Source organism: Pseudophryne corroboree, chromosome 1 (genome assembly GCF_028390025.1).
Source record: "Pseudophryne corroboree isolate aPseCor3 chromosome 1, aPseCor3.hap2, whole genome shotgun sequence".
In the NCBI taxonomy this organism is placed as follows: Eukaryota; Metazoa; Chordata; class Amphibia; order Anura; family Myobatrachidae; genus Pseudophryne; species Pseudophryne corroboree.
This window is the reverse complement of record NC_086444.1, coordinates 48240053-48255956: the sequence shown is the minus strand read 5'-3', so window position 1 is coordinate 48255956 and position 15904 is coordinate 48240053. Positions and strand designations below refer to the sequence as shown.

The 15904-nt window shown below is 46.6% G+C and overlaps 1 protein-coding gene across 5 annotated transcripts in view; it reads right to left on the bottom strand.

Moving 5' to 3' along the window:
* PDZD2 (PDZ domain containing 2) overlaps nt 1-15904 on the bottom strand; it is a 559801-nt gene that overhangs the window by 104841 nt on the left and 439056 nt on the right. For all 5 annotated transcript variants that reach the window (XM_063959280.1, XM_063959260.1, XM_063959270.1 and 2 more), the window contains 4 exons: nt 7858-7931; nt 5878-6103; nt 5457-5574; nt 1384-1516 (listed from right to left, as the gene is read on the bottom strand). In XM_063959280.1, coding sequence (XP_063815350.1) covers nt 1384-1516; nt 5457-5574; nt 5878-6103; nt 7858-7931 — 551 coding nt within the window. The remainder of the gene's footprint in view (nt 1-1383; nt 1517-5456; nt 5575-5877; nt 6104-7857; nt 7932-15904) is intronic.

Genomic DNA, 15904 nt, shown 5'->3' with positions numbered 1-15904 from the left:
TATCTCAGCACTGAGATACAAACCAGAATGTGCTAGAAGCACCAGAGCAGAGAGCGACAGCCCACGCAGGAAAGAGGAATTGTGTTAGAGGGGAACCAATGTAAACAAACATTTAATCCAGTGGTAAATGGGCTGCGGCATTAACTGCACATTAATTAGTTTTAAACACGTACAAAGTCACATATGAAGCACTTGACATGAGTTGTGTTGTGTAGCACTTTTTACACAGCGTCACACACACACACGTACAAATGTCACACACATAATTGATCAGTGCAAGCTAGCAATGTATTTTTGTCATGGCCAGTTGTTTTATTTAATCAAATAAGACGCACGATTTAAGTTAGAAAGATAGTCGGTGCGGCCGATTCGCCCCCGGTACCCGGCGTTTCGGGGCGGTCTATCTGGCACGACAGATGAGTACACATCTGTATGTACTGTGAACCTAACATTAGTGTAAGAAGCACAAAACCTGAACTAGATCAGAATCTTAACCATAAACGTCGCCCAAGCTTCCAACCTCTAAATCTCCTCATAAAACAAATCTCATTCCACCCAACAAATGATTAAACCTGCGTAATAAAACATGTTTTTTCTTTGCACCATTGGACCTATCTGGCCTGGGCGCTCACCGCACTAATATAGGGACCTGTACTGGTGCCAAACATTTTAAAATTCCTTCACTGTTATTTTTACAATTAAATCTGCTGGAAGTTCATTAATCCACCTTCTGTTTTCTGTGCAATAATATTAGCTAATATTACGTTACTGTTACGGGGTATTGTTCAGTGGCATGCGGAGAAGCAGACACCCGCTGCTTTTGGCATAGCTCAGCGTTACAGAGGGGTGGTCGCCTACTAATAGGAGCTCTGCCTGGGGCCCACTAGACCGACTCTAATGCAACAGAAACAAAAGTAAGTCCAATGAAATGAGCAAAGAAAATGAAACATGCAGGTCAGGAAAGAGCCACAGTTCTTGACTGTTTCCATTTGAGGTTTCACATCATTCCGCCATCCCGGCATGTAAGATGCACCATAGCGGGATTGCCGTTAGCTGAACTTACCGCTGTTTGTTAAATACCGACAGGAGGACTATATAAAGGAGGTTATGTCTCGTTATTAAATGGGGGCCATAGTCGGTCAATTTATCAGTATTGTCAAAATCCTGCTTGTAATAGGATACAACCTGCGCACGGCATGAAGGTAATTATTATAAGTATATTCTACCAAAGCCAACCGCACTCCCATAACGATTCTGCACTTGGTCTTGACTTACACATCGATTGCTTTGTTTTGTAGAGCACTATTCCCATTATAAACAACGACAACATTTTGTGCAACGTTTGCTGTGATGTCCAGTACAGTACAAGATGGCCGCCCTCACCTTTGGATTTGGGTGACGGCTTATGATCAGGCTTACGGGTCCTGGCCCACATTCACTCAATATGGCGTAGGCTTCGCTTAGCGCAGCATGGCGGAGACTCACAGAGTCAGCTTCCAGGATCTGATCGCCGCGGCTAGAATTGCAAAAACAACAGCGTTAAAACATGAGCGGTTTTTCCTTTTCCCCACTTCCAAATACTGAAGGAGAACGTATTTGCTAATTAAAAAATTGCACCGTTTACGGAGGTGTTAAATATGGATAACTAAAGGCAAAGTAGTCTCATTATTTGTAGCTCTCTCGAATGGTCTTTCTAAGGTATTCATAAAGAAATATATTCATATACGTTCTTTACAGATAGGATAGTTTCTGACTGTGCCTGAAACAAATTGTAGTTAAACAGCCTACGTAAACACCACCATTGTTCTTGTTGCAACTTCAATTAAGTTCTTCTCCAATATGGGCTAATCTACATGGGCAACACTGCTGGATAAACATGGTGGAATGCAGTATATAATCCACGGGTCTCTATGCCTTACTGCGGTAACACACCTTTGTCTCAATATGGACAGCAGGCAGGTCAATCCTGGTTTGTATGTTATCTTCATGTATGCAGCATGCAAACTATATTTTTGGTGGAGGGGAAGAGGATGGGGAGGCGGTCCTGTTGACCACACCCCATGACATGTGGCCACGCCCACATTGCCCAACAGTAACTATTGGGAGTATATATGGAGTTCGGAGGGCGCTGCAAGAACAAGATGCAGACATATTATTCTAATTTGTTATTTGGAGCGGCCGGAAAGATAAAAGAGGGAATTTAACACTGCAGTCACACTTAGTTCTGCCCAGATTCAGTTAATATAATTCACTATTACTAGTTATCCCGAAAGGGCTGTCAGATTTCAGAAAAGGTTTTGGAAGAACATTATTTGATGAGAGCTAATCAACTGGTGCAGCCAACAAATCCTCGATGCCAAAGTTGCTCTAGGTGTCACATTTACCCTAAGCATAATTTATGACCATTTAAACAACAGGTTCTCAAACTCGGACCTCAGGACCCCACACAGTGCATGTTTTGCAGGTCTCCTCACAGAATCACAAGTGAAATAATTAGCCCCACCTGTGGACCTTTTAAAAAGTGTCAGTGAGTAATTAATACACCTGTGCACCTGCTGGGTTACCAGCAAAACATGCACTGTGTGGGGTCCTGAGGACCGAGTTTGAGAACCCCTGATTTAAAGGGTACGCAACTTTCATAAATTTATTTTCTAATTATTTATTTTTTTAATTGGAGAGTGAACACCCAGTGAGAATATTTTTGCTAAATATTTTCCATATAAGTGACTTCCTTTGAGGTTGCAAATGGTATTATCAAACAAAACACTTAAAACCAGTATATGCCTCTTACAAACACAGCTCGGTTAAATATAAGAGAAAGAATGCTTATTTAGTACAGATGGAGCCAGGCTCATCTTGGCTTCACTGCTGCTCCTAGGTGCACCAAGGCTTATTAGCATAAGCCTTTCATCTATTGTTCTCAGCTGCAATACAATACAGAGAGAACATTACAGCAGGGGATTAAGGGAGTCATTCCGAGTTGATCGTTAGCTGCATTTGTTCGCAGCGCAGCGATCAGGCAAAAAAACTGCAGTTCTGGGCATGCGTATGCGGCGCAATGCGATGTAGTTTTACACAGGGTCTAGCGATGCATTTCAGTGGCACTGTTGCCCGCAGAATGATTGACATGAAGTGGGCGTTTCTGGGTGGCAACTGACCGTTTTCAGGGAGTGTGCGGAAAAATGCAGGCGTGCCAGGAAAAACGCAGGCGTGGCTGGGCGACCGCTGGGCGGGTGTGTGACGTCAAATCCGGAACTGAACAGTCTGAAGTGATCGCAAGCGCTGAGTGGGTTTTGAGCAACTCTGAAACTACACAAAAAAATTGTAGCTGCTCTGCGATAGAACCGTTCGCACTTCTGCTAAGCTAATTTACACTCCCAGTGGGCGGCGGCATAGCGTTTGCACGGCTGCTAAAAACTGCTAGCGAGCGATCAACTCGGAATGACCACCCTAACTCATTACAGCAGGGTATTAAGTCCGACTGCCCTGGCTCACTTAATCCTGTTAAAGGGATAGCTGAGGAGGGCTCCAGCTGTAATTCACCAATTCTTTAACGTTTCTTCCCAAGAATAAATACTTCTAACTCATTAACATCAAATTCTTCCTTAAATCTGTCATCTGAAAGACACTTTATTTTACTGCGTGGAGTGTAACAATGTTTTTTTATGATACTTGAAACCATGGTACAGGTATAAATAAATGAAGATTTAGTAGGTGCGGTAGGTGTGGGAGATTGGGGCTGCATAATGAATTAACTGCCGGTACTTAATCCAGAATAACAAACACAGAGGAAAGACTGTAACACTTCACACTGAACGGTGTCATTATAGAAGACCATCTGGAACCATTCACAAAATAGATCATCGAGGCTGTCTTAAAAGGATTTCCATGTCTATTAAAACCATACGTTCGGTAAAAAGTTCCATTCACGGGAACTGTTGATTTAATCTGATGTGACTTTGCTACAATTTTCGACCAAAGTGAGAACTGAATACGGGCTTAACCGGGGATGACTGCATCAAACAGGCTTTAACGTATGAACACATATGCCTGAAAATATACATAAACTAAGCATCGAACATGAAAGGCTGATTGTTAACGTTAGATACAAATGGGTCCACATTTATCTTGACCTTTAATAGAATTAACTGAGACTGGCCAGTCAGACTTAATCCCCTGCTGTATTGTTCTCTGTATTGTTTTGCAGTTGAGAACAATAGATGAAGGGTTTATGCTAATAAGTCATGTTGTGCCTAGGCGCAGAAAATTAGTCAAGATAACCGTGGACACATCTATATATAAAACATCAGACTGCACAAATAAAAAGCATCAAATCGATATACCAGTATAGCTCACTGAGATAAGACCATGATATAGGAATGGGTTATCTGGTCTGTAGTTCGACAATATCATAACATATTGCCGGGTCGACACGGGTCAGTGTGCGATGTGAAAGGGGCCATGGAGAATTTTCGGGTCGCCTGACCCGGTAATTCAACCCGGGTACTAAGAAGGGTTATTCCCGGGCTGACTACCGGGTCAGTGGCAGTGTAAACGGGTTCCCGGGTCGATGCGACCTGGGACCTGTTTACTACATAGGGAGAGGCGGCGCGGAGATGAGCTCATCTCCCAGCAGCACCGCTTCCATCCCTGCTGCCGGCTCCACAAACTCATTTCGACCTTCTGTCATGTCGACCTAAAGACCATTTTTCGACCTAGAAACCATGTCGACCTACTTAATGTCGACCAATAGTGGTCGACCTAGACACTGTCAACCTATGATCCACACCCATAGGAATGCACCATACTGCATTACCATCATTTGGATAGAAGAAAGATATTTTACATTTGAGAATATTGAATTACTCGCAGTTACACGCCAGACTGGCTACTTCAAGATCTATACCTGGAATTTAGCATTTGTGGATCTGTGGACTTTAATAGTAACTAAATGACCACTATGGGGGTTTTCTCAGTAACGCAAACTTGTATAGGAACTGCGCTAAACGGCTTCCTTGGTTGTATCCCCTCAGGAAGTGTATCCTAATGCCTACAATTATTGTGCTAGATGTAAGGAGGTTCTGTAATAGGTTCCGAGAGTGTTTTGATTGATTGTTGCTGTGGATTAAATTATTATTGTCTGCAATTATTTTGTAAACTCCATGTATTGTTACCCCATCTAGTGGAACCACGGTAATCACGGCAGGTCCCAGCTATAACACTTACAGAATACATTGCATGCGGGCAGTGGGAAGTAAGAATCTCCCAAACCACACGGAACCCAGACGCAGAACCCCAACGATTCTACTACTAATTAAACATTTGTTGGGAAATGTATGAACAACAAAACTGAGTGAAAATATATTACCAATAGGTGTGAGATGATTGGAACCATTATTATCATTTCACTGAAAATGAAAAAAACTCATTTATAACATCATTTGAGTGACGGGTACCTTAGTCTTCCATCCATCTTGGCTACGGACCCCGGCGCCAGGCTATGGATGTAGATCCCCGGAGGGCTGTTTTCGAGCGTAAGGCAGCAGACGCCAATGCCTATACCGACCCCTGGCTCTGTAACAAGTATATGCAGAGGATATATTCATTAATGTGCAGGGAGAGTTCTTCTGTAATGCAATGCACCCATTTCATGCGCTGGTCTTGGAACACTGGGCAACAAAACAACTATTGCGTTATCCCGACCAACACAGGTTAAGTTGCAATGAACAGTAGTTTTGAGTTTGGTTTTATGGTTTACAATGATGCAATCTAAATAGGGGCAGGGTTACAGCCCTTTTATTGGGTAATATTCTACGTCATATAACTTTTAGAATGATACTTTACAAAGGATCTATCTCAGCTTAGAAGGATCTTTACCTTTGTTAAGTGTTACGTCCATTACGACCCTGTCTTTGGGACCAGGTCCCCTGCGACACAGAGAAGAGGAGTCACCGTCTTCCGAGGCGGGCACAGGCGTGCCAATGCTGATGCTGGAGTTTGGGGAATTGGAGCGGCTCATTAAGGTTGGCGTGGCACAAGGTGTCAGGGTGGGACTGCGCAGACGGGTACGCACGGTTAAAGTTACTACGCCTTTCCTGAGTTGCTGTAGTAAAAAGGAAAAGCCATAATGAAAGGATGATAACTAAGAGACACATTTTAAGAGAACAATGTTTATGACAAATCTGTGATAAGCGAGAAGGAACCTCTTCTGTCTGGATGGACCCAGCTAACATGTGATCCAGGGTAACAAGTTTAAGGGTTAAATATCCCCCAGTGGAGCCTTCCATCATCCCTTTACCCCTTAGCACGTTCTCTTCCTCTGGTGCAGATGGAAAAGCCTGGTACTAAGTAAACTAGTGGGTCATACACAATTTGTCCACAGGGGGTAGATGTGGCTGCTACAGCAATAACAACGCCTCTCACTATAGGGGTATATAGAATGGGTACAGGGTGTTTGGTACACAGGGGGGCCCGGAATCGCCCACCTTGCACCCACCGCACCATACCTCACTGGTCACCAGTTGTGCGGCAAGTGGTTCCCTCCCCCTACTTAGTCTGCAGCTGGACGAAAAAGGTATGAAGGGAAGGGAAGGGGGGGGGGGGGGGGCTGCTGCACACGGGGGCTTCCAGGTGTACTTATGATGTACGGCTGAGCATGAGGCCAGCTGGGCCGCTGATCATCATTATTCTGTCATGACGATGGGCCTATTCTTATTTGGAGGCCTGGGGCCTGCATTATCACATGGTGGTAACAGGTAAATAGGGGCCGGTGCTGACTTGAACACAAATTGACCACAGATGCTAACACACTGCATGTAAGGAAATATGTGCATATACGCCCTAATGTACGCATCTTTGTGTTGCACCCACCCATATCTGTTTAATACTCATCATCATCATCAGTGAAGCTTTGCATTAGCCTATAACTGGTGCAAATAATACCTTTAAACTGTCGTCAAACGCCACGCACCCGAAGTTGCGTGACGCATCCGCACAAGACTTCAAAACTATGAAGACAAAAATGATTGGACACTGAATGCAAATAGCTCAATGAGATCTTATTGACGTGGTCCACCACGTGCAGTGACTACCGCAGACACCGTTCTTGGCAAACTGTCCACAAGTTCCTGGACAACAGCAGGGGTACTGTATGTTTTCCCATTCCGCCTTAAGTACAGTGACCAACTGCGACATTGAACAAGGTCAAGACGACTAGAACGCACACAATGCTCCAATTCAACGCACACAATGCTCCAATTCAACCCAATGGGGTTAAGATCTGGTTTCTGAGCTGGCCAATCCATCCGGGTTACCCAATTTCCTGTATACCAGTCCAGCGTCGCCCTGGAAACATGAAAAAACGCCCAGCCTACGATGATCCCCTTTTCAGACTCAGTTAGAACTGAGTGGCGGGACATATGGTGCGTCTTAGTCCTGTGTGGCACGACTGGATAGGTGTTTGTGCACACCTCTGTATACATACTCAAGATGGTTCTGTAATGCGGGGAAGTATGCGAGTACACAATCGCGGGCTGGTTTGTGTAACGCCTTGTACAGGCTGTATTTAGGAAAAGACTGAAAGGCCGGCTTTGTGTTATCTGGACTCTTTAGGTAACGAATGGTAACCCAGTTTATCAACATCAGCTAAATACAGAACGTCTGTCTGTTAGCCTTTAGCATAATCACAACCAATCCTTATCCCCCGCCATAAGATTCGGAAGGCTGCAACGTATAAAAGGGGCGAGATAAGTTATATCTTTACACCCAGAGCAGACAGCGCATTAACACTGACAGACTCCATTGTATGCAGGATTAACAGTGCACTATTGTTGTAATCCCCGCTGACTTTCATGATACCTTAAATGTCTGAATAGCTTCTTGGTGCGTCAGCCCTTGCAGCGACTCTCCATTAACTTCCAGGAGTTCATCTCCTGTTAATAAAACACAAACGTTAATATGGGACATATGGGAGAATACACATGAAAAAAAAAAAATAATAATTTTATATATACATAAAATGATATAGATGGACGCAGGTAATGAAGATTTATAAAAAAAAATATAACAAGAAAATTTAATTTATTTTAACAGAAAGGAGCTAAAAAAGGAGATTTATGGTAAGACTTACCATATTTAAATCTCTTTCTGCGAGGTACACTGGGTTCCACGGGGAATACATTGGGGTGTAGAGTTGGATCTTGATCCAGAGGCACCAACAGGCTAAAGCTTTGACTGTTCCCAGGATGCACTCCATGTCCTCCTCTATAACCCCGCCTCCGGACACTGGAGTTCAGTTTCGTTAACTAGTCCAATGCAGTAGCAGGTAAAAGACAAGGCTGATGTTAGTCACACAGAACCACATTCTCACAACAGGAGAAGGTATCAGCGGCTAATGCCATATCAACCCAAAGAACCTAAGTGCGTCAGTGTGGGCGCCCTGTGGAACCCAGCGTAAGTCGCAGAAAGAGATTTAACTATGGTAAGTCTACCATAAATCTCCTTTTCTGCAGCGGGGTACACTGTGTTCCACAGGGAATACATTGGGGATGTCCTACAGCAGTTCCTCATGGGAGGGGACGCACCGTAGAGGGTACAAGAACCCGGCATCCAAAGGAAGCATCCTGGGAGGCGGAAGTATCAAAAGCATAAAACCAAATGAACGTGTTCACGGAGGACCACGTAGCCACCTTGCACAATTGTTCAGCGGATGCGCCTCGGCAGGCCACCCAAGAGGGTCCAACAGACAGAGTATGCTTGTGCAATCACCATTCTAATCCATCTGGCCAAGGTTTGCTTATTCGCAGGCCAGCCACGTTTGTGAAAACCAAAAAGTACAAAAACGGTATCGGACCTCCTGAGAGGGGCAGTCCTCTCCACGTAAATACGGAGAGCCCGTACCACATCCAAAGACCACTCTTTGGAAAACAAACCAGAAGAGATAAAAGCCGGAACCACAATCTCTTGGTTAAGATGGAAAGATGCCACCACCTTAGGTAGATAACCAGGACGAGTTGAAATGGAGACTCTTGGAGGGCATTCAAGACAACAGACAGATCCTATGGAGCCACAGGAGGGACATAGGGAGGCTGAATCCGTAAAACGCCTAGAATGAAAATTCGAACGTCAGGAACAGACACAATCTTCCTCTGAAACCACACCGACAAGGCAGAAATATGAACCTTGAGGGAGGCCAGACGAAGGACTATGTCTAGGCCTTGTTGCAGAAAAGCCAAAAGTCTGGAAGTTCTTAAATTGTATGCATCATAATTCTTATCAGCACACCAAGTGAAGTAAGAATTCCAGACCCTGTAATAAATCCGTGCAGAAGCCGGTTTGCGGGCCCTCAACATAGTTTGGATAACCGCCTCAGAGAATCCTTTGGCCCTCAGAAGTGAAGCTTTAAGAGCCATGCCATCAAAGCCAGTCTGGCCAGGTCTGGGTAAACACAAGGGCCCTGAACGAGGAGGTCTGGACGTTGAGGAAGTAGAAGAAGACGCTCGATCGACAGACCATGCAGGTCTGAGAACCAATGTCGTCTGGGCCACACTGGAGCGACTAGAAGCAACATTCCTCCTTCTTGCTTGAACTTCCATAGTACCCTGGGCAGGAGTGACACTGGAGGGAACACGTACGGCAGCCGAAAGTTCCATGGAAATGCTAGTGCGTCCACGAATGCTGCTTGAGGATCCCTTGTCCTTGATCCGAAGACCGGAACCTTGTGATTGTGTCGAGACGCCATCAGGTCTACATCTGGTAGGCCCCACTTATCCACTAGGAGTTGAAAAACTTCCGAATGAAGACTCCACTCTCCGGCGTGCACGTCCTGACGACTGAGGAAATCCGCTTCCCAGTTGAGGACTCCGGGAATGAACAATGCCGATATTGCTGGCAGATGACGTTCCACCCAACGAAGGATTTTTGATACTTCCGTCATTGCCATGCGGCTTCGAGTGCCGCCTTGATGATTTATGTATGCCACCGTGGTAGCGTGTTCTGATTGATACAGAACAGGCCTGTTCTGTATCAGAGGCAGGGCAAGCGTCAACGTACTGAACACTGCCCGCAATTCTAGAATGTTTATCGGGAGGAGAGATTCCTCCTTGGTCTACCGACCCTGGAGAGAGTGTTGCTCTAATACCGCACCCCAACCCCGTAAGACTGGCGTCCGTTGTCAGTAGGACCCAGTTGGAGATCCAGAAGGGACGGCCCCTGCTCAACTGTTGGTCCTGTAGCCACCAGCTCAGTGACAGACGAACCTCCAGAGTCAACGAGATCATTTGAGACCTGATCCGATGGGGTAGGCTGTCCCACTTGGCAAGGATTAACCGCTGCAGAGGGCGGGAATGAAATTGAGTGTACTCTACCATGTCGAAAGTCGACACCATGAGGCCTAGAACTTGCATCGCCGAGTGTATCGACACTCTTGGGCGAGAAAGGAAATATCTGATCCTGTCCTGAAGTTTTAGGACTTTCTCTGGAAACAGAAACAGTCTTTGGCTGTGTGTGTCCAGCAGTGCTCCCAGGTGCACCATACTCCGAGTAGGGACCAGCGAGTACTTTTTACAGTTGATGAGCCACCCGTGGGCTTGTAGGCATTGGACTGTCAGTTCCAGATGACTGGGGAGAACATCTTGGGAGTACGCCAGGATCAGCAAGTCGTCCAGATACGGAAGGATCCTGATTCCCTGACGGCGGAGAAGGGCCGTCATCACGGCCATGATCTTGGTGAAGATCCGAGGGACCGTGGCCAGTCCAAACGGCAGAGCCTGGAATTAATAATGTAGGTTGCCAATGGGTTCCATAGCCAGTACAATAGAGCGCAGAGTTTCCATACGGAATTTGGACACTCTCACAAATTTGTTCAATGATTTGAGGTTGAGTATAGGCCGGAAGTACCCATTGGGTTTCGGGACTAGAAACAGGGTCGAATAGTATCCCCTGCCTCTCGGGGACAGAGGTACCGGCACTACCATTCCTGTGTCCAGGAGGGATTGCACAACCAGGTGTAGAGCTTGCGCTTTCAACGGATTCAAAGGAATAACCGTCGTGCAGAACTGGTGAGGGGGACGTCTCTTGAAAGAGACAGTGTACCCGTGAGAGACAACTTCCCACACCGAGGCGTCTGAAGTGGTACTTAACCAGACCTGGGCGAATTGCAGAAGTCGGCCTCCCACCTTGGGATCCCCAAGGGGAAGGCCCGCCCCGTCATGCAGTAGGCTTGTCTTGTTTGGGAGCAGGCTGATGGCCAGCCCAGGATTGTTTAGGTTTGGGCTTAGTGGTTTTGGAAGCACGAGCCTGTCTCGGGTACGCCTGACCCTTGCTTTCCCTGGAGGTTGAAAGGAACGAAAAGTGGTACTCTTAGCCTTTGGTGCAGAAGGATTAGTACTTGGGAGAAACGCAGTCTTAGCAGTCGCCAAGTCAGTCACAATCTTGTTCAGATCCTCCCCAAAGAGGATGTCTCCCTTAAAATGGAGCACCTCCAAGGTCGTTTTGGAGTCCAGGTCCACCTTCCAGGACCTCAAACACAGAATTCGGCTAGCCAGTATAGACGTAGTAGACGCCTTGGCCGCCATTACACCTGCCTCAGAGGCCGCATCCTGAATATAGTGGGAGGCGGTGTTAATATGAGACAGATACAGTGTCAAAATTATCCTGATGTAGCTGTTCCTCTAATGCCTGAATCCATGCTTCAATTCCTTTTGCAGCCCAGGAGGCTGCTATAGTGGGCCTATGTACAGCACCGGTAAGGGAGTAAATAGACTCAGGCATCCCTCCACACGCTTATCCGTCAGTTCCTTCAGTGAGGTGACAGGCAGAGTAGAAGACACCACAAGACGGGCAACATGAGAGTCCACCGGCAGTGGATTTTCCCACTTGTTACTCAACTCTGTAGGGATAGGATAGCGAGCTAGCATCTTTTTAAACAGGGAGAATTTCTTTCCTGGAGAAAACCATGAGGATTCCTGACATATGTCGATTAAATGGTCAGAATGTGGTAAGACTACTTTAGTAACCTTCTGACGTTTGAACTTATCAGGTTTCTTAGACGCAGTAGTGGGACCTACCTCATCATCAATTTGTAGAATCAGCTTAATAGCCTCCACTAGGTCAGGAACATCAACCTGAGTTGTAGGTTCCTCGTCAGAAGCAACTGTATCAGTGTCTGACGGATCAGTATATTCCCCATCCTCATCAGAAGAATTATCTGAAATATTAGTGGATTTTGAGGAGGAAGTGACCCGCTTAGATGACCCCATGACCCCAGAGGGACGTGGGGTAGACTTTTGTCTCACCAAAGATTGATTTAATTGTTGTATCTGAGTAGACAGAGTGTCCGCCCAGGGTGGATTAACTACAGGAACAATATGTGGCTGCAATGGCACAGGAGGACCCACAGGGGGCATAAGACGTGTCACAAGCGTATACAGCATACTTAAGAACGCTGCCCAAGGTGGTTACTGTTTGGCCACAGGGGCTGCAGGCTGACTGGGAGATGTATGGCACCCAGTACATCAGTTAAAACCTCCCCCTCAGGTAAATCCTTGGAGCAAGCACTGCATGATGCAGAAGCGTCCACGGATTTCCCGCCCTGTGTGGCAGACATTATAGGTAATGTAGCCGTAGAGCGTAACAGTACAATATAGCCAGACAAATACAATAGCTGCAAATAACCCCGATTTATGTGACAGTAAATACAGGACACAAACAGAGAATTAAAGCAGTATGAGGTGACTGAAATACACAGTAAAACACACTAAATAGTATATACTGTGTAGCACTAGGGTACAGAATACAGTGATAGCAATAAGTGTGATACACGTGAATGAAATCCACACAGCAGCTACAGGCACACTCAGTCACAGGTACAATGCAGAAATTATTTCAAACAAACAATAAAACTGCGCTGGACTAGTAGAACTACATATATACATAACAATGCACAGCAGATACTGGATGTATATCTCAGAATACTTGTACCAACTATTCAGGTAGCAGTACACTTGTTCTTAACTAACACTGTCTAAAATGACATGTACAATACTTAAGTGACTGTAAATGCATAGTGCTGATGAGGCAGGCGGATTTACAGAGGAGACAGAGCCCTGCAGTCCCGGAGATCAGCAGCAGCTACTTGTGTAAAGATGGCGCCCAAATCTCTGTAAGGGAGTGAGTGAGAGTGAGAAGCAGCTCCAGGGTGGGAACACCAGCAGTAGATGGTGCCCGGTACTGGGGGAGGGGCTACAGGTCAAGCGCCTTATCCCCTGATCCTCACCACCAGGTATTGTGGAGCCTTGTTAAAAAAAAAATTGTGAAATCCGACCTGTGCTCCCTGCCCTGATGGATATAGTGGGGTCCCTGTATGGCCACAGTGTCCACACCAGCGTTGCAGTCCATCTCCTAAGGCCGCGACTGGAACGCGATTTTAGCGGGTCCCATCTGGGGGACCCTCTTACCTCCTCCCAAAGAAGCAACCACGCGATCCTGGAGAGCGACAGCGGCGTGTGCCTGGAAACTGGAGCGCCTCTGCTGCAAGTACCCGGGAACTCGGCCAGTGGGAGTATGCAACGCTGCTGGGAAGGTGTTGGAGCTGCAGCACAGTATGTCACTAGGACATAAACAGTGCTGCGGCCCTTGAAGAATCTTCTAAACTAAAGCTCTTTTCAGGGATGCCTAGTGCAGCCCCCCATTAAGTGACCTGCTCTGCAGGCACCAACTTACAAACTGAGCTCCAGTGTCTGGAGGCGGGGTTATAGAGGAGGCGGTGCAGTGCATCCTGGGAACAGTCAAAGCTTTAGCCTGTTGGTGCCTCTGGATCAAAATCCAACTCTACACCCTGATTTATTCCCTGTGGAACACAGTGTATCCCGCTGCAAAAAAAGGAATTACTGGCAAGGAAACGGTTAATGTAGACGGTCTGTACATGAGAATGACTTAATACATAGGCATGTCCGGTGTCAGCATTACACGCAGGAGGCTTAGGAGGAACGCCACCCAGGCAAATGACTGAGCGCCTCGGCAGCGTCCCCCTTATCTGGGTCACGCGCGGGACGCTGTAGGGCTTCACCAAATGACATAAAATGATCCGTTTGCTTCCCTGATCAGATCTGGAAGGACAGATGAATTTAGAAGTCCTGGGCTGGAATGAATACGGGGATTATGTAGGTCAGGAACCACTAGCTGTATTGCTCGCGCATGGGGAGCTGGGTTTAGTGAAGCATATTTACTGTACTCTGTGATAAAATATTAACTCTGTGGTTAGTTGTATCAGTGTGTGTTCTAGGGCAGGGCTGCATGCACTCAGTAAGGAGTCCGGGTACACGACTAGGGCACAATGCCCAGAGGATTGCTCCTTTTCAAGCTACGTAGTCTCTACCATCCTTCTATTTTTCAACCAAAAATAACGGAGTTGGTGGGGATAGAAAAAGGCAGGGGCAAATAACGGAGTTGGTGGGGACAGAGAAAGGTAGGGGCAAATAATGGAGTTGGTGGGGATAGAGAAAGACAGGGGCAAATAACAGAGTTGGTGGCGATACAGAAAGACAGGGGCAAATAACAAAGTTGGTGGCGATACAGAAAGACAGAGGCAAATAACGGAGTTGGTGGGGATAGAGAAAGACAGGGGCAAATAACGGAGTTGGTGGGGATACAGAAAGACAGAGGCAAATAACGGAGTTGGTGGGGATAGAGAAAGACAGGGGCAACAAACAGAGTTGGTGGGGATAGAGAAAGGCAGGGGAAAATAACGGAGTTGGTGGGGATAGAGAAAGACAGGGGCAAGTAACGGAGTTGGTGGGGATACAGAAAGACAGGGGCAAATAACGGAGTTGGTGGGGATAGAGAAAGACAGGGGCAAATAACGGAGTTGGTGGGGATACAGAAAGACAGGGGCAAATAACGGAGTTGGTGGGGATACAGAAAGACAGGGGCAAATAACGGAGTTGGTGGGGATACAGAGAGACAGGGGCAAATAACGGAGTTGGTGGGGATAGAGAAAGGCAGGGGCAAATAACGGAGTTGGTGGGGATAGAGAAAGACAGGGGCAAATAACGGAGTTGGTGGGGATAGAGAAAGACAGGGGCAAATAATGGAGTTGGTGGGGATAGAGAAAGACAGGGGCAACAAACAGAGTTGGTGGGGATAGAGAAAGGCAGGGGCAAATAACGGAGTTGGTGGGGATACAGAAAGACAGGGGCAAATAACGGAGTTGGTGGGGATAGAAAAAGACGGGCAAATAACGGAGTTGGTGGGGATAGAGAAAGACGGGCAAATAACGGAGTTGGTGAGGACAGAGAAGGACACAGGCAAATAACTGAGTTGGTGGGGATACAGAAAGACAGAGGCAAATAACGGAGTTGGTGGGGATAGAGAAAGACAGGGGCAAATAACGGAGTTGGTGGGGATAGAGAAAGACAGGGGCAAATAACGGAGTTGGTGGGGATACAGAAAGACAGGGGCAAATAACGGAGTTGGTGGGGATAGAGAAAGACGGGCAAATAACGGAGTTGGTGGGGATAGAGAAAGACAGGGGCAAATAACGGAGTTGGTGGGGATACAGAAAGACAGGGGCAAATAACGGAGTTGGTGGGGATACAGAGAGACAGGGGCAAATAACGGAGTTGGTGGGGATAGAGAAAGACGGGCAAATAACGGAGTTGGTGAGGACAGAGAAGGACACAGGCAAATAACGGAGTTGGTGGGGATAGAGAAAGACAGGGGCAAATAACGGAGTTGGTGGGATAGAGAAAGACAGGGGCAAATAACGGAGTTGGTGGGATAGAGAAAGACAGGGGCATGTTGGTGGGGTGTGGTGGGGATTAGGGCGCTATTACTAATGTATTTATGACGCTGCCCAGGGCAGAGATATCAGTAGCTGGAGCATCAGAAGACAGATAGCATTGCACAA